Below are 23,846 nucleotides of genomic sequence, written 5' to 3' on the forward strand. Positions count from 1 at the left end.
CTGTGTGGCAGTAGGAAAGGTGTCACAGTGTCAATGTATTTGGATGCTTAATAATGTATGAATTTCACTTCATTGCATTTGATAACAAAATATCAAAATAAGTAGAATTTGCAAACAAACGAAGCTAGACCACAGATATAGTTCATCCCATTAACTGGGCCCATGTGTCCAAATACTAGCTATATTAATTTTGAACAGTATATCTGTTGTTTTATCATTCAATATCTAACAAATGTATTTGTGTTAAACGTTTTGCTCTACAAGTGTGCTTGTGTTTTATTTTTTACATACATTTACTTGGTTTAATATTTTGCTATATAGAGCAATGACATTCATACATTTGTGTCAGCTTAAATGTGAGAATATTTTTCAGGATCCCTGTATAACACAAACATTACCATATACAACTGAAAAAGCACTTTAACAGATTAACAGTAAAAGATGTGGTCTATATGAGTCAAATGAAACATAATGATATAACAACATTACCTGGAGAATTTCATACATATCGTTGTAAAATGATTGAGAACCATAAAATCACTGAAGGACATTATTGAGCTTCTTTGGGTTAGTTATTTTGGGTGTGATTTCTACATTTTGATAAGTCATGACAATCCATTGAGAAAACTGCTTGAAATTTGTTGTTAATCATGGAGGGATTTTTTTTTTAATTCTCTTAGTTTAAAAAGGGGTGAGGAAGACTTGTTTTGGTCGTGAATTAATTGGTTGAGTGAATTATTCAAACATTCACTTATAACAGGGTTCACCAAACTTGATCCTGAAGGGCCGGCGTCCTGCAGAGTTGCCTTAACACACCTGGCTGGAAGTATACTTAGCAAATCCTTGATTAGCTGGTACAGGTGTGTTTAATTAGGGTTGGAGCTAAACTCTACATGACACTGGCCCTCCAGGACCGAGTCTGGTGACCCCTGTGACTTATAACAAACAAGAAGACTCAACTGGACGAATCATCAAAACCATTTGAACAAAACCTGTATTCAAAAGATTCGAGTCACTTGGATGAATCAAAAGCCCAAACACACTGTCCTCTCCACCACATGACGGCGCCACCCTCCCTGTTCGCCTGCACTTTCAGCACGCCCAGTCATTTCTTGGACCGTTCCCTCTCCAGTCTAGCCACACTTGCTCCATCCCTCTTCCTCCCTAGCCCCTGAAATCCACGTCCACTCCACTCGAGGACCGTCGCGAGCCCTAGGTATCGAGCGCTGGACACCATGGCGGACAGCGCGAGCGAGAGCGACACGGATGGCGCGGGCAGCAGCAGCAGCTCCGCCACCCCGCAGTCCTCCTGCACCTCGGCGGCCGCCTCCAACACTACCACGACCACAATGAGCGCCGCCACCAAAGCCCAGGGCGTCGTGATCTCGCAGTCCCGCCTGGAGGAGCTGACAAACCGGCTCGCGTCGCTGCAGCAGGAGAACAAAGTCCTGAAGATCGAGCTGGAGACGTTCAAGCTGAAGTGCAAGGCGCTGCAGGAGGAGAACCGCGACCTGCGCAAAGCTAGCGTCACCATCGTGAGTCAGCCCGTGTTTTTATCGCTTTAATCCCCGCGGTACACCTGACAACACCATCACGGCATTCAAAGACGTCTGAGGAACATTACAAACCACATTGGGGTGCACAATTAACTTGTTTGGGGGGGCAAAAAGAAGCGCTTGAGGGTAATTAGTTTGCTAGCATTCGAGCTAACTGTTATAACAGCCAACAGCAAAAGCCTGATGGCACTTTAATAGCATTAGTTCTAATATCACAGGCCAGCTGCTTTAAAATAGTTTACATTTCAATATGGACTGGTATAACTTGCAACGAACGTGTCTTTATATGTTTATTATCTTAACGTTGTTTTTATGCTCAGTAGCATTCCGGTGGTGTTTGTGTGTGACCACATAAGGCGTTTACTGATTTACCACATGCTTTATCATCATCATCATGGTTTTAACGCAGAACTTGTTTTTGCACGTCTGATACTTTTTGTTACGTGACGGGGTTGTCATTAGTAGTTTATATTTGAGGCCTGTGTCAGGGTGGGAAGTTGGCACTCTGAATATTTGGCTCTAATGCGTCAACATCCTGTATGTGACTCAGCCCTTCACTCAGACCATCTGCATTTAGACAAAGAGCCAACACTCAAGTGTCACTGGAGAAACTCTGACACTGATATCCAGTGCATTTGCATTTATGACAATCTTTAATGGTGGAAATTGATAGTAGCAGTGTGTTGCTTGTTGGTTTTGCAATTTCTTTACTGGTAAAATGCATCTAATGCAGAATGTTGACATACGTTTGTGTACTTTTGGTGGATTTTAAATGTTTTATATTGCATAATAGGTTTTTATATTCTCATTGTCAATTAGGTCATAATTGACTGTAGTTTCTTTGTAATTGGTATTTGTGATCTAAAATATGGTAGCTTTGAAATCATGTTTTAAGATCAAGTATTAATTTTGTGTAATTGCTTGGTTACTGAACTATGTGGAAAGATAATGTGAGAGATCTCCAAGAATAATTTACTTTTTTTAAAATTCATGTTTTGTTTATTTTTCTACAGCAAGCGCGTGCAGAACAAGAAGAGGAGTTCATCTCCAACACTTTATTTAAGAAGATTCAGGCTCTGCAAAAGGAGAAAGAGACACTCGCCGTCAACTATGAGAAAGAAGAGGAGTTCCTTACCAATGACTTGTCCAGGAAGCTCATGCAGGTGAGAAACTCTAGAAGGAAAGAGCCCATCAGTGGCATTTGAGGTCAGGGGTAGGAAATGTGATCGCTTGCCCTTAGCATCATCCCTAAGGGTCCCTAACTTTCACGTAGATATACAGTACTTATGTCATTACAAAGTTATTGTTCAACAGCTTTCTTATATAATTCTGATTTTTGATTGCCGATAGAGGTAAGCAAAAAATGGTAGCTGATTAAATCTTATGAAAGGTTGTTTTGGTGATGTGCTCATTACTGAATCTGGCTCTTCTGCTGAGACCAGAAGGCATTTTATGGTGCATGTGTTTAGTAGGTGTGCTGTATTGTGTGGAGGAGTAATGAGAGATGGTGGAATTAGTGTGCATACTAATGAGTCATGCCGATTATATATTTACACTACTGTTCAAATGTTTGGAGCTGGTAGGATTTTATAATGGTTTTGAAAGAAAAATTGAATACTCAAAATGTAAAATAGTCATTTCCATTGTAATAAAAAAAAAAAAAAAGTATTTTATTCCCATAATGGCAAAGCTGGTTTTTCAGCATCATTACTCCAGTCCCATGATCCTACAGAAATCATTCTAATACGCTGCTCAAGAAACATTTCTTATTTTTGTCAAATTTAAAAACCGTGCTGTTGTGGAATATTGTCAATTCTTTCATGATTCTTTAATGATTATTTGATGAATAGAGTTCTAAGGAACAGCATTTATTCGAAATAGAAATTATTAGTAACTTTGTGAACGTCTTTACTGTTTGATAAATTGTGTTCTTAGTGTTAGTATTAATTAGTATTAATTTCTTTAAAAGAGCTTGCCTATCTTTTGAACAGTAGTGCTAAAAATATGATATATGCAGGCAAAGCTCAACAACTAAAGTTTGTCAGAGTTTATGACCAGTTGTTAGAATAGTCTCTTTTGCATGGCTTGATTCTATTGAATTTTGAACATGGTTGCAAATTCATCTGGTTAAAATATGTTGCTATGGTAATGCAACACAAGCAAATATGCATGAGCATTCAAAATAGTTACCATGAAGAATAAATTATGGTGTTATCGTTTGTAAGGACACCAGAAAAAATGTGACACGAAAACGTCACTTTGAATCACAGCTCATTTGTGGTGCCCATCGTGTTGAGATTTGGGTGTGTTGCATTAGTTTGACTTTTATTCTCTTATGTGCTTGCTTGCTTTTTCAGCTTCAGCATGAAAAGGCAGAGTTGGAGCAGCATTTGGAGCAAGAGCAGGAATTCCAGGTCAATAAACTGATGAAGAAGATCAAAAAACTGGAGAACGACACCATCACCAAACAGCTCACTCTAGAGCAGGTACCTTCTTTAAATATCCTGCTGTAGAACAGTATCGTTTCTAAACCACTCATTCTTGAATGCCCACAATCTATTGCACAAATTTTCAAGTACTTCGTTTTTTTGTTAGCTTGGGCATCTGCCAGTACCCGGCTCTGGAACACCGATTCAGCAAATTTTGCAGATTAGAACCAGTTATTCTTGAGCAAACACTCAATTTGTATTTGTGGAAAGTTGTTGTGACCCAACATTTGTCCCTAAGAACATGCATTATTTTAAAACCATGGCCTTGTTTTATTAATTGCACGAAATATATGCAGCTCCGACGTGAGAAGATTGATCTGGAAAACACTCTGGAACAAGAGCAGGAGGCACTAGTCAACCGGCTTTGGAAGCGCATGGACAAACTCGAGGCAGAGAAAAGGTAATGTCCCTTGTGATCTGCTCTGTCTTAATGCCTTTTATATCTTCTACAAATCTTTGTACATGTCCATAAACACATGATCACATGAATTTTCTTCTCTTCATTCTGATTGGCAGGATTCTGCAGGAGAAGCTTGACCAGCCAGTGTCAGCCCCGCCCTCTCCACGTGAAGTTTCCATGGAGATTGACTCTCCGGAGAACATGATGCGGCACATCCGCTTCCTCAAGAGTGAAGTGGAGAGGCTCAAACGCAGCCTCCGCACTACAGAGCTCCAGCGTGAGTCCTTGTCTCATTACGCACGCATGCATTCCTGCACAGCACAGCCTCTCTGCCATCATACTACTGCCAGAGGCAAACAAAAAGTACTGCAAATTGGAATACAGCCTTTGTATTAATCTTTAACAGTAGCTCATGGTATCCACACTATTTACAGTTCCAGATTAGGATTAGGACGTCCCATTAGTACTTTTACATTGTAAACAGTAAACCAAAAGATAACTTGGCTCCCTGAATAGTAAAGTACATGGTTTTATTTTGTAGTAGAGGTATGTGTAGTACAATACAGCCATAGTTTGTAGTATAGTGAGTTACACACACTAGTTTCATTCTTAGTTTGAATACTTTAAATCAGGGCTGTCCAAACTCGGTTCTTTAGGGCCGGTGTCCTGCAGAGTTTAGTTCCAATTTGCCTCAACACACCTGCATGGAAGTTTCTAGTGTGCCTAGTAAGAGCTTGATTAGCTACTTCAGGTGTGGTTAGCTAGGGTTGGAGCTAAACTCTGCAGGACACTGGCCCTCCAGGACCGAGTTTGGACAGCCCTGCTTTAAATTGTTATGGCCACTAGAGGGAGACATTTACATTACAGTAAGATAATCACAGCTTTATTCTAATTTATGGTATCACACAGCATAACAATTTGAGAAGGTTTAACTGGTAAGCATGAATTAACATATGTCTTATTATTAGAGTTTAAAATTGATCACTTCATCCAGAATTTTAAAATATTTCAAAGACCATGTGCTTCATTTTTTTTCTCAAAATCCTGAAACATTGTTTTTGTACAAGTTTATATGTCTTTGTAACATTTTTCTATGTATGTTTTCTATCATCTATCTCTCCCTCCAGACACAGAGAAGCGGGCTCAATATATTGAGGAGGAAAGGCAGATGAGGGAAGAGAATATTCGTCTTCAGAGGAAACTACAGAGAGAAATGGAGAGAAGGGAGGCACTGTGTAGACAGCTGTCAGAGAGTGAGAGCAGCCTTGAGATGGACGATGAGAGGTGCATTAATTACACACAGACACAAAAGATGACTGGACTCATGACCTTATGGACATATATGATTAACTTTGAAAATAACCAGACACACTGGTCTTAACATGAGCATTGTAGGACTGACCTGGTTCATTTTAAACCCTGGTTATAGCAACAATTATAATGAAAAGCATGCATTGCCAGGATGTTTTTGTTGTGCAGTTTGTTTCTCTCATCTCGTTATCTTTCTCTGCCTCTCTAGATATTTTAATGAGATGTCTGCTCAGGGACTGAGAGCTCGTACGGTGTCCAGCCCAATCCCCTACACCCCCTCTCCCTCCTCCAGCCGCCCCATCTCCCCTGGTACATGCCCACACAGTTAGCTTTGAAGATTTATCACTCTTTTATAGCAACAACTGTCTGTAACAGCTGTTTTAAATGGTAATTCTTAACATTTAACAAATGTTTTTACTGTATTTTTAATCAAAGGTGAGCATATAAAAGATTTCAAAAACTTAAAAAGAGCTATAATAACTGTTGAACATTAGTACATGTTCAATAGTACGTGTAGATGATTAAAAAAATTTATGTGATTTGTCTTCGATTCACATATGCATTTTAACACTCACCACAGGCTTTCGGCACACAGCCTTTGGATCAGTTTATAGGGTGATGATTAAACGTGTTTTTATGGAGTGTTAATTACGTAAGCTGTACTGGACAGTGATGTAAAGGTATATTAGGTCAGAGTCTTGCTTTCTTTCTCATCCTGAAATTAAACTGATAAATGAGAGCTAACCTTTGAGGTCTACAAACATAAATCTTTTAGATTGATGTAGATGGTTTATTGTTTTAAAATTAGCATTGGTTATTGTAGATTTTGATCAACACAAAATAAATAAACTAGGTTATAAACTAAAATAATCTTTAAAAAATCCAAACCCATGAACAAGTATATCAAGTTTTTCAATTCAAAAGATTATGCAGTTCAAATGACCAAAGATTAATATTGATAAGGAGTGCTTAAATCAGAAAAAAGTCAACATATTGTTTATTGCTGGTAATGGCATTAATGTGCTGCATCGTTAAAAACGTGTTTTGTTTTTTTTTAAGTGACCTCAGAGTTTAGATATGCATGATGAAATGTATAACACTGCACATTTGATGGTGTGTCACATTTTCTATTGTATTGCTGAGGAAGGCTGATTTTATCATTTGTCTGAGCCAATCTAGTTCTTTCATTAGTTTTCTGTACTGAGACCAGTTATTATACATTTTCTCATGATCTCATAGGAGTGATCTACTGAGCTATTTATATTTGTTCTGCATATTGTCATTGTTTAGAAATCTTGGCATGTTACAAAATAAACAGCATAAAGGACCTCAATAAAACCAATTAGCAGATGCTCTCTTTCCATTCCAGGTTTGTCGTACGCTAGTCACACGGTTGGTTTTACCCCTCCGGCCACGCTGAGCCGAGCACCACTCCCCCACTACACGTCTCCCGGGCTACACATCCACCCAGGACCCTCACACGCTGTACAGGTACACACACTACACACACGTCCAGCATATATATGAACACACTCGCTCTCTGCTCAAGCTCATCTTGATGTTGAGCAAGATGTTTACATGCAGGAAGTGTGTTTCATGGATAGCCTGTTTTCAGTTAAGATCCATTGTAACGCCATTCAGCTGAATTGAAAACAGCACATTTGATGACTCATCTGTGAGTCACCTGGTGACACTTGACCTCAGAACGCTCTTCCTCATCCCCATTGTCTAACATGTCTAAGTTAATATAGACCAGTACTGTGAATCCTCAGCCATTCAAATAAGATAAAGCACAAAAACTGCATCCTGACTTTCTGTGTACCTTGCAGTGTATTCTGACCTGTTAGATGGAGAGAGAGTGCACTTACTCCACCTAAAACAAACACAAAGGTGCCATCTCTTGTACTGTGTAATGGAGATATTCAATTATATTATAATGACAGAAACCCAGGTAAGATAAACTCGCTGAACAAAAACATCTATCATGCTTTAGTGCATACAGGTGAGGGTGGCCTACATTTTTTTTTTTATTTAGTTGTAAAACATGTTGCACAAGTTTGACACTTTAAATTCACTTTTCCCAAGGAACGTTACTTTAAAAAAAAAAAAAAAGTATGCTGATGAATCGACATGGTTTATTTTTTAATCTTGCTACTCTTTTTGGTGCGATTTAAAGATTGACTTTTGATTGTAAAAACACACATTTATTCCTCTCACTCAGTATTAGGTAAGAACAAAAGTCAAATGGCAGTAATGGTTGGGAAAGTCAAAGAAAGTGGCTTAAATTACTTTTAAGGGTGTTTTCTATGTGTGTCAGGACCAGGTTCATGCCAGCCCAAACGAGACCTGGACAGTCTTTCATCACATTTCCTGTCATTCATGGCAGGTCTAGAGTAGTTGAGGTCGAACTGTACTTTTCAAGCCATTTAGTACCATTTGAGATAAATGGTGACTGCAGCGTGGATTTAATGTGTCACTTTATCAGGTTAATGTTAGCTAGCAGATAAATAGGTTAGCTATAAATCTACAGCTGTGAAGTAATAATTTTCAACCGGTCTCAATATCAGCTTATGTATGTTCCGCAACACCCTCTAGATATTGTCCAATTGAGTGAAGGCCAACAATGTAAGACTAGCCATGTTGCAGCAGCAATTAGTCCAGCCTCATGTTTATGTCTGTTGCACAAATATGACCCCTCTATTTACCAGCAGAGATTTTGATGAAGTGACTGACTAGATAAGCACATTACATAACCTCCTCACCCTTGCCATTCCTTAATGTAGTGATATAAATAACTAAAAACATCAACACGACTTTTGCTGAATCCAATTGCTTGTTCATTTCACAAGACTGAGTTTGTAACCAATTGAAATATTCTGTGCACACTTCTGAGGTAGTTAAAAAGAAATTCAAAAGTATTTGTGTAAGTTTTTATGAATGGGCACATGGATCCACAAAAGGGAAGTGGTATGATGAAAAACCTCCTAGGATATGCTTTTGTGATCTTTTGCGGTAGTATTAGCAAATCCAGTCACTTTACCTCCGATCCATGTACTTTACGACAGATATGGCAGCTGAGCTGATTTGATTAGGTAATACAGAACTTAAACTTCTTATTACACAGATGACCACTTCAGGCTTTCAAAGAATAATATTCAATGACAGGTTTGGATTAGTCGCTAATTCATGACACTCATTATTTTTGCCTCTTTTTGCATTGCTAATTGAACAGGGTGGATTATATTTTCCTGATGGGGAGCTGTAGGCTATAGCAACAGTGATCTGTTTGTTTTAGCAAAGAGCGGCTGGCTCACTTTCATGTCCCGCGGTGCCTTGAAAAAGTCAGCTTGTTTTGATAAACCAGGAGTGACAGCAGAGCCAGACTCCTCCAACACATTCAAAGGGGTCACATTTGCACTTTCACACTGTTTGCACATGTAAACACACTCATGTGTCAAATAAACTAGGGGAGATGATACCAATGACCTTTTCATGTGTAAATTTGTGCATAGTTTTGTTTAGCGAAAGCATGATCAGAATTGTCAAAGTACAACTGTTGAATCTTTTTTCTCTTATTTTTTTTTTTTTTTTTTTTTTTTTTCACCAGACTTTTGTGGTCGGGATTTCAAAATTGCCTAAAATGTCTGGGTTTTGGCTTTTTCCTTTTGACATGTTTTCTACAGTCCTCATACATTACTGATGAAATTTAAACCACATACTAGTATGATATTTCTACACAGTAAGCGTTAAAACACTCAGCATGGTATGCTGGTATGTAGTTCTGAATTTAGCATATATGTACCCGTATTTGCTTTGACCATTCTCTATAGATCTCACAACTTCGCAGACCACGATTGGTTAACTATGTGCACTGTGCAGTGCCTGTACACTATTGGTCAGACAACTTTTTAGTCATTACCTCCAGCAAGTATGAAAACAAATCAAATCACTTTTATTGTCACATCACCACAGCATATGTGCCTTCGTGAGTGAAATTCTTGGGTGAAATGAAGCCCAAACCTCGACATCTTAGGCAATTTAGCAGAGGATGTTACAAATAGCACTTCCTTCAAAAGTTTTGGGGTCAGTTTGATTTGTTTTTTTTATGTTTTTGAAAGAAATCTCTTGTGCTCACCAAGGCTAGATGTAATTGTTTTAAATGTAATTTATTTCTGTGATGGTAAAGCTGAATGTTTCGCGGCCAACTCCAGGGGCCAGTTGCATAAATTTAGCCACCATGTTAAGACTGTGTCTTAAGAACTTGTTTGACCAAATAGCAGTTGCCAAGGGTTAATCAGTCTTTCTTTTTCCAATACAAATAAGACATATCTACCTTTAATTAACTGAATTAAAAAAGTTATGACCAGTCTTGAAGAAAAAAAATTAGATGACTAACTTTTTGAGACTAGTCTTAACAGTTTATGCAACCGGCCCCAGTCTTCAGGAAATCTTACTAAAATGCTGATTTAGTGCAAAAACAAACTTATTTTGTCATCATAAGCAGCACAACTGATTTCAGCATTAATAATAAATTTTATTTTTGTACAAACCGTGATATTATTTTATTTCAAGATATTTTGATAAATAAAATGTTCAAAATAACACCTTTTCGTTTGAGATGTATACAGTCAAAATAAAAATTATTCAGACACCAGATATAATTTGTGGGTGCAGGACACTAGTTCATTTATGTAAGTGAGGATAGCAAAATAAAGTAAACTGACATATTATACCCCAAAATTCTTCAGTGGTCTACCAGTAAAATTGTTAAAAATTTGATTTGACACTTTGACCTGACCATGTTTTTTCACATACCTTTCTATCAAATATATCAGACATTATCAAGATGAATTTCTGTTCATATTTTATTACCATTTTCTAAATTACATATATATAGTTTAGAGTATAAAATAGACTTTATATAACTTTAAAAGTCTATTTTCTGTCACTTTGGTGTCCTAGCTGAATTAAAAGTATTAAATAAAATCTTGCTGACCCATCATGAGCTTGTTTTGTATTTCTTCCTGTCATACAGAGGCCATCCCCAAGGAGAAGCACCAGCCCAGATAAGTTTAAGCGTCCGACGCCGCCTCCCTCCCCAAACACGCACTCTGGAGTACAGCACCCTCCTCCACCACCACCACCCGCACAGCCGATGGTGCAGTATAGCTCCTCCCACTCTGTGACATCACAGAATCCCCCCTCTCAGCCTTAATGCATGCACCATGCGCTACCTTAAGCTAGGCTGCTCCAAGCTAGGCTACACTACTACTACAATGACAACAACTCAGTGATCCTCCACTGGGCAAAGGTTGGAAGGGATTGGAGCGGATATGAAATTAGAGGACTATTGAACTGGGGAGCGAAAGGACTGGGAATGTGAAAAGGGAGAAAGTGTAGATGCTTGGCCAACTGATAGATCCATAACCAGCCCCATGCTGTTAAATTTCATTATACTTACTGTGGTTTTTTTTTTTCTGTAAGGTGATCAAGCTGGTTCAGGAAAAGATTAGGAAAGAATAGGAAGATTGCTCGAGAGGGTTGTCAGCTGCGTATAACTGCTTGTTTGTTTTTTTGTTTGTTTTTGTTGGATGTTTTTTTTTTTTTTTTTTTTCCTGCCCCCACTTAAATCTTATTTGTTTTAACAGATTGACTGTTAAATGTAATCGAAATTTTCCATTTAATAAACAACTCAACACTCAGTTGGATAAATCTTTATGAGTGCATCTTCACAGAAGTTGAAAAGAAATCCCAGCACATTTGCGGTGGGGGCGGCAGTAAAACCTTTTTCTTTTGTTTTATTGTCTGTCTGTTTGTTAGTTTTAGGCCGTTTTTGTCTGTAAAACAGACGTGTGTGTGTGGCTCGTTGGCAGTATGTAGATGGTAAAGAAGACAAACTGAAATGTACTGAAACAGCACTTGTTGCCTCTCTGCGTGTGTATTATAGTGGGATTATAGTGTTTGTGTGTGCCTGCACAGCCAGAGGTTTCCCACGACTGCTGGTCGGGGACCAGTCTCTCCCTGCTAGAATCCAAACATGACCCACTACGAAAACAAAGTCAGTACTGGTTTCTGATCAGCAGCTAAACCTCTCTCAGAGCCCTCGCTGTAAAGTGAGTGCCCTGAACGCTTATTCAGATGGGGAATTTTGCTTAATGCCAGTGTCATATAACACCTAAACATGAACCGACATGTTGATGCAACAAAACACGGTACTGTTGAACAATTAACTCAACATGATTAAATGCTTGTACAAAAAAAACTGTGTGTGAGATTTTACTATTTAAATTTTTTTTTCCGTACCTGAAATGTGTGCAAGTTATTAAACTTTAGCTTATAATGCTGTGCTTAAACCTCACTGAATATTTTAAGGATTGTTAAAGATTCTGTGATTTTGAAGGTTCTTTTATTTTTCAGTCAGATCCTAGAGGAAGGATTCAGAAGTCACGAGTGACAGGTCACACATCCTGCTATTTTTTTTTTTTTTTTTTTTAAATCAAGAAAAAAAAGAATCTCATTGTAGCCAGGTCTCCTAAACCGGTCTCTTTCTACGAAGGAATACATCAATGAATATATTTCTATTTGATTTGTAGTGATTCGAAGGTGATGGCTTTATTTAAAATCTAAAGATTGAGAGAAAGCGATAAAATCTAACCATTCATATACCAGTGCAGTTAGTATAGCAAAATAAATAGTTTATATAGCATGCACTCATCTTCAAAAAACATGAACCTTACAAACTGACGGAGGCTGTTAAATAGTTACAACAAAGAGAACTTTAGACCTAGCTAATGTTTTGACTGAGATGATAGTACAACCAAGGTTCAAGAGACATTTATGCATTAATACATTAATGCCAATTTTTCCTATTGAGGAATGTCATGTTAAAAATGTTGCATATTATAGGGCCTATACCCTTCTTGGTAATATTTATGCATTTCACTGCTTGATTTTATTTATGTATGATAAAAACGTGACTCTTCTTGTGCTCTCTGGGCTTTTAAATGAAATTAAAAAATAAGATGAATTATTTCTGCGGGTGTTAAATTTCCATTTAGGTGGGCTTAAAAATATGATGTCCTGCAGGCTTCAGTCAATACCAACATACTTTGATTTGTATCACAGAGCACATGCACGTGTCGTTGAGTCAATATGAGTTATCTGTGAGTAGGATTATGTAATATTTAACATGTTATCTGTTCACAGAGCTACAAAGGTGTGTGAACGGTAACCTGTAAAACACATTCCCTATTTTTAATTATGTCTTGGCTGAAGCTGTTGTCGTTTGATGTCTGACCTTCCATTGACATGCAGACAGACGTCTATTCGTGACATCAGCCCTCTTGAGGTGTCAGCTAATATTACACTATTAATATTACAATATTAATAGTTTGGTACTACATCAATCCCCCACCACAGTTATCCAGTCTAATTAGCAAACGCCACACTTATATCTTAGCAAGTGCTCTTTCACTGTCTCTCACACACACACCCATTGAGTCTTGTAGCTGTGTGGTAATCCCTGCACAAGTATTTCAGCATAAGCTGTCTTGTGCTGCTTTCTCTCTGACAACGGCCACTTTCACCTGGTTCAGACTGGTTCTGTCAGGCTCGTGTGGTCAAAGGGGTGAAACCGACCCTCAAGTTCTAAAATAAAGTCACGCAGTTCAGTGTGTGTTTGGGTTCTGAAAAAGCATATATACATGTAATGTGACTGCATTAGCAGGTTGGGAACAACCCAGGGGTGCTTGTAACGATTTACAATATCTTTTGTTAAATGTAGACCTATAAAGTAAGTAATTTTATTTGTCACATACATAATCATACAGAGTATAACCAGCAGTGAAATGTAGGTATTATAGGAAGAGATAGGGGGGAGAAAAAATAATAATTCACAGACTATATTCTTATGAGAGTACAGTGTGAGAACAGAAAAAAACACCCCAGCAACAAAAAGCACATAGTCAATCAACAACAAAGTCACACGACTGCAACAGGGGAGTAATCCAGTTCCGCCAAGCAGCCATCCGGTCCTGCAGCCATGCTCGGCGCCGGTCGGACCCGCTTGTCAGGCTGGCGGAACAAAGCGGCAAACAAGTGACCACTTAATTGTACAATAAAACAAATATAATAATAATTATGACTTAAGCTTGGTTTGCTGCTGACCTGTTTAAGGGTAAGAATGGAGTGACAAAACAAGACTGTCAACGTCAGCAGATGCCATATGTGTAAGCAAGTCAATAACAGAGAACGAGAGGGAAAAGGGAAGGGAGTGTCAGGATATCACTGAGGTCACTTGAGGTCTGTGTTCTCCTGCCATGCTAGTCAAGTTGAGTCAGCATTCCTGAAAGAGGAAGCTAAATCTCATAGTAAACATGGAGATCATGTCACACTCACAGCTTTTGTTTTCCAGAGTTCCTGTAATTCTGCAGCACAGATCTGGTGGACTACTCTCATTACACTTCCTCTGAAATGGGATTATTCTTTTCTTACAAGAAAAACTACTAAAAAGCTCTTAAGTATGGTGATTACTCAACATTACAGCAAATCCAACTAAAATAAATTAAACCATAAGCTATTTCTGCTAAGACATAACTCAATCTTCTCTCACACTCTCACTCAAATTGAAAATCAACATTGAGGGAAAATTAAAGCTTTAGAGGAGAGATGTACAGTAGCTATCGGTGGAAAGTTTGGACACATTTGACTGCTTGATGTTTCTCATAATCTTTGAGACCTTTTATCTAGTTTTGTAGACAAATATAAATTGTGTTTGTGTATGAATTTATTTACAAAACCAACTTTTTAATAAAAAAAAAAAAAGAACAAGAGAGTGAAAAAAAACAACCAACATGTGCCCAGCATGCATGGGAACTACTTCAAGACTGCTGGAAGAACATCTGAAGTGGCTACTTGTGAAGTTTGAGAGATCGCCAAGAGTGTGCAGCAGTCAAATCAAACAGCGGCTATAATTAAAAATTTAAAACAGTCATTGTTTAATATGCATACTTACCATTTAATTAACTGGTATTGCAAAAAAATATAATAATGCCTGAGTGTTTAAACACTTGACTGGTACTGTAGATGAACTTGCTCTGTCCATCATGTCAAGCTCTATATTTTCTTATTAAGCAGACTTTTTAATCCAACTGTAATCTAGATTAGAGCCAAGGGTATGCTCCTTCCAGAAGTATCCCATTGGTTTCCCAGATCTCTGTGGGCTGCAGTCATGCCGCATAAGAAGAGATGTTGTCCAAAAAGGTGATATGAGGCAAATGCAATTAACTGTTCTGTTCTTTCTGTCTTTCTTTTTATTCGCTCTCTTTTCATGTCAGAGGGGATTACAGAGTCAGGGTGGGGGAGACCGAACCTCTTGTTTTATGTGTGTGTGGGAACCAGTACAAGCACAGGGCAGGAACAGGATCTCGATGGGCTTAGAGCCCAAGCCGTCTGACCCTCATGCACTCACCCAGCACAAAAGTTCAGCCGACCACCCAGACAGAGACGAGATGTAGAAGGGTGGGAAGATGTCTAGTTCTGACTGTAGTCTAGTCCTATACGAGGTTTGCTCTGTTGCCGAGTCTAAAACATGTCCTTCAACATATTTAGCTCTGGCATAAAACAGATATTTATATTTATGCCTCCATGCCTTTAATGTAATCTAATGAATTATAGTAAAATTTAAGCCTATTGTGATACAAAACTCCTACAGGTTTCCTATATTTTTAAAATTTGCATATTACCTCAGAGATGCCATGACCTGAAACAAACAACAGATTATTGCTTATTGCTTGCATTATTGCTTAATGCAAATTTATTGCTTTTAGTCATTAATTTGGCATAATTATTAGACATAACCTTAAAATTGATAAAAAAATTCAAAAGATTCACTCATATATATATATATATATATATATATATATATATATATATACATACACATATATAATTTTAGTTTTAAACGTTAGCATTTTAAATAAAAATACAATAATGTAGGCTATTATTATTATTATTAAAAACCTAAAGAAACCAAAAGTAATAGAGACTCTTTGCTTGGCCGGTTGATCTCTCCGTGACTCACGAGTCTGGCCGGTGAGAACAGCTTCAAACCGGTTCTTTACTCACGGGATAGAAAAGTACATGCCCGTGCACTGGCTGCAACGTCCAACCTCACATTGGTGCCTTATCAAATACAGCAGATTACAAATGCCGTTGTAATGTTGAACGCACCTCTCCTGCACTTCTCTCTGCAGGTAAGGCGCATATCTTAAAAGAACAAAATATTCTCTAATAAGCATATGCACAATAAAGTATTGACGTGAATGTTTGACTATGGAATAAAATCGCTGTTAATTATTAGGTGGCGAACTGCAGTTGAGAAACTTCAGCGCGCTTCCATTGCACCGCTCTTGCGCACGCTGGAGGTGAAGATGCATCCGCGCGCTGCTAATGGCATCGGTTCTTCTCACGACTGCGGGATGTCATGTATGAAATGGACGAATTTAAATAAAACAGGGCGATAGGAAGGCAGTCCGGTCAGTGGTCTCTCCACCTTCGAGGTGTGGTTTCTTTCCAGAAGAATTCAAAACTAGGCGGCGCTGCGATGTTGAGCGCGAGAAGGTATTCAGCAGGGAAGCGCGTGAGTCTGGCCTGGTCTACCAGGCACGAGCGGTTCAGTGCACCGCGCTCTCCAAGCAAAAGCAACATCCACATCCACCTGCCGTAAGTGTCACAGTTTTATGTTTTAAGTCAGAATTTTCACATTTTATTCAGGTAGTTGACAAATAACAAACATAGGTTTAGATTCGTTTGAATAAGCAAAAGTGAATAGGCTATTTTAGGTGTAGCCTAGTAACTGGTTAACATTTTTAAGTTTTCACCGTTTTTAATCACCTGTTAACTTTTTGAAGTTAATTTTCTATTATATATTGAGCTTTTTGTATACAGTGAAACCTAAAAAGTTCCTTATTTTTGTCTAAAGTTTAAATATGGGATTGCAGATTATATATTGCATAAATGATAGCATGATAGCTACACACTATCAAACTGATGTTTCTCCCTTTCTTTCTGAAGGTCTGTGTGTCAAGTGAAGTCAGCGTAAGATCAGTGCTGAGAATGGGTGCTGTAAAGGGTGAAGATGCTTTAGATGGTGGATGGGGATGGATGATTGTGGTGGCCTCTTTCATGGCCCAGTTCCTGTCCTTTGGATCCCCCCAGTCTGTCGGGGTGTTGTACCCCGAGTGGCTCAGTGCCTTCCAGGGGGGAAAAGGCATGACGGCTTGGGTCGGATCCATGGTGTCTGGTATGGCACTCATCACCAGTGAGTACTGATCATTTCTCTCTCTTATGTATGTGTGTGTGTGAGAGAGAGTTTGCAGCCTGTACAAACAACAAGCGAGTTCTGATGCTGTTATGTGTGCTGATGCTGTTCTGATGCAGACTGTTTTTTTGTTTTTTTTGTCACATAATTTGTTTTGTATTCTCCTGCCCAGGGACAGCAGATGAAATTTAGCTCTGTAGCTAATTCTGGGGCAGTTTTCGGACTGTCTATTGTCCCTGTCAAATAAAGAATTAAATAAATAAAATGTAATGCACATTATCACACATGCTGACAAATGGGTGTTCAACGTTTTGAAAAAGTATAAGACAAAAAGAAAGAGCACTGAAAAATTTCTTAATCAGTTATAAACACAAATAATTAACTTTGTAAGCAAAACTGTAATGTAAGTTTTAAATCCATTGGATTTTGTTAGATTTATGCTATAAACAAGAAAAAAGCAATTATGGTAACACTTTACAATGTCTCATTTAAAATGAACTATGTGCAATATATATTTTTTACAGCATTTATTAACCACTGTTCATGTTACTTAATAAAATAAATTTTTATTGTTACAATGTTTATTGTTTGTTAATGTTAGTAGAAATTAACATTTACTAAGATTAATAAATGCTGTAAAAATATCAGTATTATCAGTATCAGTATCAGTAGTTTGTGTTAACTAACATAGTTATCTAATGTTAACAAAGGAAACTTTATTGTGAAGTGTTACCCCAATAATGTGCCAGATAAAATCATTTCAAGATATTAATATCTCATGCAATTATTTTTCTCAAGTAAAAATGTCCTGTTTTGGTTGTTTACCTATTTTTAATAGACATAAATTCAAAGACAAACCTGTTTCTTTGTCCTAAGTGTCCTACATCTAATCTGGCATAAAAATCACACACACTAAAACATACTGCTCTTTATTCCCATAGAACGCTGCTGACACAGTGTTCTAAAGCCCTCTTTCATGAAAAGACATGCTGACAGACAGAGAAATGATCTACTTGTTTACATTACAGTTGTATACAGGTCAGTCATTGCTATCTGCATTGCAGGCGTCAAAATGACAAGTCTAGCAGAACATCCTCTAAACTATACTTACAAGAGAGAGAAAGGGTAGAAAGACAGAAACATAGTCACCTTTCATGAGCTAGAGTAAAAGTTCACACAGGCTGAATGTGCGTGTGTAAATGTGTCTCTGTGTGAGTGTTTGGGTTCCGGAGGTGTCAGGTTTTGTTTACAGACATAGGACTATCAGCGACATGGGTGTGTATGTGTGAGCACGAGTAGCATGTGTTTGTGTGCCCTGGTCATGCTGATTCAGAAGAAGAGGGATTTACTGAGTTGTTACTGAGCTAGCATGTGAAACAAACACACACATTTCTTATTCAGTATTGTCTAGTAGGAGATGTCTATCATGCTGCAATTGATTTCTGATCCGACACCCTGTGAAAGGGCAACAGAGCAGATAGTTGTCCTCTTCACTGATTATATTGGATACTTTATAAATTATTGTTTCATTTAGCTTGATAGAGTTCTGGTTGTTTTGGGTTGGATGGTTTTGGTTCAGCTGTGTTTGTCCATCCATACTGATATTGCTGGTCAGTACAGAGCCCTAGGTTGGAAAGGTTTATATCTTTGTAGTGTAGTTCAACATTCAATTGGTTGTTGTTGTGTAATAGTAAGTGTGTTTGAGAGCATTTGGCAGTGATGGTAGACGATATAATGTATCCCATACCAGACAGTACAGAACCTAATGAGCCGTCAAAATAAAGACAGTGAAATTATTTAGTCTGGATGGCACAAACACACACACACTGTTCCCACTAGATGCTCTCCAGAGTCCAGCCATTTTGGCCATATTAGGAGCAACCCAATGCTGAGTAATTTGTTATTTCTAATGATAGATAGACAAACACATTCTCTTCAGCACTATAGTATGACAGGGTCTATATTAGTATCTGTTAAGACCGAGTTGGAGTGAGGGTCCCTTTAATTGGATAAATTGGTTGTTGGTCCTGTGAGGGGACGTATAACACCAATAGTTACCAATAGTTTATTGTGTAACATATCTTAATATAAAGGTCATCATTACTATAGAATAGTATGCATACTTAGCCTACATTTATATTATTCATGATTTCAGGTTATGTTTATTACCAAGACAAATAATGTGCATTTTGTGTTGCTTTTGTATTGGTGTTTTATAGATTTAGTGCTTTAGCCCTGAAAACAGTGAATAATTAAAATAACAGTGTAAGGTAAATAAACTAAAACACAATGATTCAGATCAAATGAGAAGATTCAAATAAAAAGCAGCAAAAATTGTTCATAAGGCAAAGATAACTTGAATGTTTTTTATTGTTTGGTAGGTTGTCAAATTTGTGGTGTGAATGATTTATTTTGCATTCAGTAAGATGTGGTTCCTGCTTCTCTCTCTGTAGGTCCGGTGTGCAGTGCTTGTGTGGATAATTTTGGTGCTCGGCCAGTAACTGTCTTCAGCGGAGTGATGGTGGCTGGAGGGCTGATGCTGAGTGCTTTTGCTCCAAGCGTCTCTTTCCTCATCTTCTCCTATGGCATTGTTGTCGGTAAGATAATAAAAGCATCATTGCCATTGAATGAATAGCAGTTTGCCGGGTAGAAACGGATGCATTTGTATCAGTTTTTTTTTTTTTACCTTCAAAGCTTATGAATATGCTTTGTATTTATCTTCTCACATCATACTATTCGTAGAGAGTGATGGTATGTGTTTATGTAAATGCAGGAAGTGCTGAACAGTTTTTATAATGTCAGAGTGTGTCAGGGTTGCTATTAATTAAGATTATACAACTTTCAGTGACAGTTTAAATTTTGAAACCATGGTACCATCACTGTTTACAGTGCCGACCTTTGGTTATACTCGCCAACTTCCTGAACACACACAGAAATGTGCTACCTACAGATACAATTGCATGATCAAGTTCAGTGGAGTCACTTTACATACACCAGGGTCATCCCTACCATTTCACTTCCTTTGTTGCCTCAATCAGAAGTACATAATATAGGAAATTATTAAAGAATTTACACTATTGATTCTGGCTCAGCAACTTCATACATAGGGATAGTTTACCCCAAAATCATTAATTACTCACCCTCATGTTGTTCCAAACCCGTAACACCTTTGTTCATCTTCGGAACACAAATTAAGATATTTTCGATAAAATCCGAGAGCGTTCTGGCCCTGCATAGACAGCAATGCAACTGAAATATTTTATGGCCCAGAAACGTAGTAAGGACAGCATTAAAATAGTCCTTATGACATCAGTGGTTCAACCGTAATTTTACGAGGCTATGAGAATACTTTTTGTGCGCAAAGAAAACAAAAATAATTGTCTCAAAAGTCTATGAAGGGTCAGAAAGCTCTTGGATTTCATCAAAAATATCTTAATTTCTGTTCCGAAGATGAATAAAAGTGTTACAGGTTTGGAACGACATGAGGAAGAGAAATTAATTACAGAATTTTCATTTTTGGGTGAACTATACCTTTAATTACCTACATCTCATCCTCACTGGCAGTCACAATGCTGACAAGACCTATAATGTATATTTATATTAAGGTTTTTTAGACTGACATTAAATTTATAGTTACAGACATTTTAAATGTGTAAATACAGTTGTGAAATGCTACATTCATTTTGCATTCAAGAGTATATTTATGTTTCTGTGTTTAAGGCATTGGCTGCGGACTTGTCTATGCTGCCACACTGACCATAACCTGCCAGTACTTTGACAAGAGGCGTGGCCTAGCACTGGGCATTGTCACCACAGGTGTGGAATGGAATAAAATGTGTATTATTATATTTTATTGGTACTAAATTTGCATTGAATAACTATCATAAGCATTTTTGGCTTCATGAAAATTAAGTGAAACAAATACAAAAAAAAAAGAGAAATATTTCCCTTTCATTTGAAAACATAAAAAATGTTGCAGATAGCAAAAAGCAGGGATTTTCTTTTTTTTTTTTGATTACCTGGTTCTTTAGTTTAATTATGTTCATTCTTCTCAGGCACAAGTATGGGCGGGTTCATTTACGCCACACTCCAGAATGAGCTCATTGAGTTGTTTGGATTGGAGGGCTGCCTGCTTATCGTTGGCGCGCTGGCGCTCAACTTGATGGCATGTGCTGGGCCAATGCGACCTTTGAACTTACCTGGTTACTACCTAAAACAGAGAGCTGCTCTACAGCGTACAGAGGAACCAGAAGCACTCTACACCAAACCTACTGCCATTATCATTGACTCTGATCTCAAAACCACACCTAGCTCAGCTACCGATAACACAGCCACCATTAAGCTTTTGATCCTCAAGGAACCCACCGAGCTGCAAGAGAGTGAAGGGGAAAGAAAAGGTGGGATATTGTCCTGTTCAATAGTAGCACGAGCCATCAAGAAGCGAATGCGTCCCTATGGACGGTACCTATGCGAGACTGTAGAGCTCCTACAGGACCGTGTCTTCATGGCTTTCTGCATCGCCATATTCCTGTTCAGCTTAGGGGCATTCCCACCTGTGCTCTTCATGGAGGACGTAGCCCAGAGCGAGGGTCTTATCGATGGGATTGCATTAATACCCCTTGTCTCCATCGTTGCAATGACAGCAGGCATCGGTAAGCTGGTCCTGGGCATCATGGCAGATATGCGATGGGTGAACAGCTTGTACCTGTATGCCCTGACGCTGACAGGAACAGGAGCGGCTCTGCTTCTAATTCCTGTGTCTAAAAGTTACATGGGTCTGCAAGTTCTGTCAGCCGTGGTTGGATTTTTCTCAGGGAACTGGTCTCTCACATACTACATCACTACCAAGATTGTGGGCTTTGAACGACTCAGTCAGGCTCACGGCATTCTCATGTGCTTCGGGGGGTTTGGAATCACCCTCGGGCCACCTGTTGTAGGTAAGAAGCAGCAAATGAACAAGCATTGTTAAAGATGAAGACAAAAGCTTGCATGAACAGAAATATCAGAAAAATACAGAAGAAAATATATATGTTCCTTGCAGGTTCCACCAATTTAGTGATTTTCACTGTGGGGAGTTTTCAAACACTTTTACTGGTGGTGTCTCTGTTTTTCTTTTCTTACAGGTTGGTTCTTTGATTGGACTCAGTCATATGACTTGGCATTCTACATCAGTGGCACTTGTGTTTTAGTATCTGGTTTGTTTCTGTTCTTGGCCACTCTGCCTTGCTGGAACAGGACGTCAGAGGAGGGAAATTCTCCTGCAAAAGAGGACGTCAACACTTCTCAAGAGCCCACTCGTGATTGTGACAAAGTAGCCTCTGTGGCTTGAACAATATCTTAAAGATCTTTAACTGACCTTGGCCTTAACAATCTGGTGAACATGTCTTCCTTTTCTTATGGTTTTCTTACCTGGTATGGTTTTGCCAGGGGACTTCTCATGGTGCCAAATTTTTATTTTGTTCAATGCAAAAAGGTTTTATACATTTTTGAGAGGGCATATTCATTTTTCTTAGATGCTTATAAAGTCTGCCTCATTTTTGAGGTTTATATATAGCAGAAGTGGTTTGCTAATAGTATATTCAGTAGATTGTTTACTGGACACAGAAGCTGTTTTTTGTAGATCTTGATCACTTGAATTGTGTAAACTTTACTTTCTTATATGGTCTCGCTGTGTTGCACGTGGATATAACCAACCTGTGAACATGCATTTCCATTAATGAGAACATTTCTGACAGAAAGCTTCAGAGAATTATATAATATTTTATATAATTTGTGAATAGCTTTTTTTTTCACTGCACTTACCATGAAAAGCATTAAAAAAAATCCAAATCCGAAGATTTCTCCGAAGACTTGGAATTGCAACTGCACATTATTTTCCTATTTTGTCTCTTTTTAACAGTTTTGCAAGTTTCCTGTGCATTATCTGCTTTCATTGTCTGTAATACCAAAGTGACAACAAATTTAAGTGGTAGAGAGAGGCCTTGTTTTTAAATAAAGACATACCTCAGCATGTACTGCATCTCTAATTGTTAGTCATTTAGAAATACAAGAACATGCTGATGAAAAAAGTCCAAAAAAAAAAAAAAGCTACAAAGAAACACGAATTTGATTCTGTGACCTGCAATGTATGTGTTTGTGTGCGCCTGATAAGTCTTCCTCCAAAGTTTTTCAACAGGCTGGTACCTGACAACACTGTATCTCTTATTACTGTATATGTGAAATGCCAGTGTCATTATTTCATGTCAGTATATGTTGTAGAACTGTAATATATTATGTATAAATGAATGTTAAGAAACTTTTGACCAAAGACTTGCTTTGTGTCTTGAGTAAACATTTTGACAAGGTGCAAAATAATTCTATATAAAATGTAACACTGTCCCCCTATATGATGTATCTGTCTTGTTTTATTGCAGTGAGTTTGTTTTATACAATACTATGTCAATTTTAAGTGACAATAAAAAGATTTATGACAAACATCCTTGTTCTATCATTAACGTCAGTAACCACATTTTCCTTGCAGGAAAGAAATGGTTTCTGGATTTTTCAGAAACTGTGTTGCTGATATAGCACACGGTCAGATATAGTACTGTTCATATTAGATAATTTAATGACAGCTTCCTGGTTCATTTGTTGAGTCTGTAAATCTCATTGATTATTTGTATTTTAAGACACACAAACAGTTTGCTATAATCGGTCAAGATCTGTCACAGTAATGTAATATCTCTGAATTATGTTTATTTGTGGGATTTATTTACCAGTCCCAATATTTA

At 38.0% G+C, this 23,846-nt stretch overlaps 2 protein-coding genes across 4 annotated transcripts; both read left to right on the forward strand.

The window, feature by feature from the left end:
- The first annotated feature begins 1,066 nt into the window (after positions 1 to 1,066).
- LOC306850859 (coiled-coil domain-containing protein 6-like) lies at positions 1,067 to 12,011 on the forward strand. Of its 2 annotated transcripts, none has more exons than XM_079386793.1 (9): positions 1,067 to 1,535; positions 2,570 to 2,719; positions 3,914 to 4,042; positions 4,342 to 4,445; positions 4,562 to 4,722; positions 5,573 to 5,729; positions 5,965 to 6,065; positions 7,126 to 7,247; positions 10,792 to 12,011. In XM_079386793.1, exons 1-9 carry the CDS (start codon positions 1,236 to 1,238, stop codon positions 10,969 to 10,971), a joined length of 1,404 nt encoding a protein of 467 aa, XP_079242919.1. In that variant the 5' UTR covers positions 1,067 to 1,235; the 3' UTR covers positions 10,972 to 12,011. The 2 variants fall into 2 exon arrangements, with proteins under 2 accessions (XP_079242919.1, XP_079242920.1); XM_079386794.1 differs by lacking the exon at positions 10,792 to 12,011 and adding an exon at positions 7,586 to 7,629.
- Positions 12,012 to 15,875: 3,864 nt separating this feature from the next.
- Positions 15,876 to 23,548, forward strand: LOC306850343 (monocarboxylate transporter 9-like). Of its 2 annotated transcripts, none has more exons than XM_079385918.1 (7): positions 15,876 to 16,009; positions 16,117 to 16,478; positions 16,830 to 17,076; positions 19,530 to 19,673; positions 20,797 to 20,892; positions 21,132 to 22,013; positions 22,200 to 23,548. In XM_079385918.1, exons 3-7 carry the CDS (start codon positions 16,872 to 16,874, stop codon positions 22,403 to 22,405), a joined length of 1,533 nt encoding a protein of 510 aa, XP_079242044.1. In that variant the 5' UTR covers positions 15,876 to 16,009; positions 16,117 to 16,478; positions 16,830 to 16,871; the 3' UTR covers positions 22,406 to 23,548. The 2 variants fall into 2 exon arrangements, with proteins under 2 accessions (XP_079242044.1, XP_079242045.1); XM_079385919.1 differs by lacking the exon at positions 15,876 to 16,009 and adding an exon at positions 18,018 to 18,114 and having other exon boundaries at positions 16,365 to 16,478.
- The last annotated feature ends 298 nt before the right edge of the window (positions 23,549 to 23,846 follow it).

The sequence above is a fragment of the Barbus barbus genome (assembly GCF_936440315.1).
Source record: "Barbus barbus genome assembly, chromosome: 30".
NCBI lineage: Eukaryota > Metazoa > Chordata > Actinopteri > Cypriniformes > Cyprinidae > Barbus > Barbus barbus.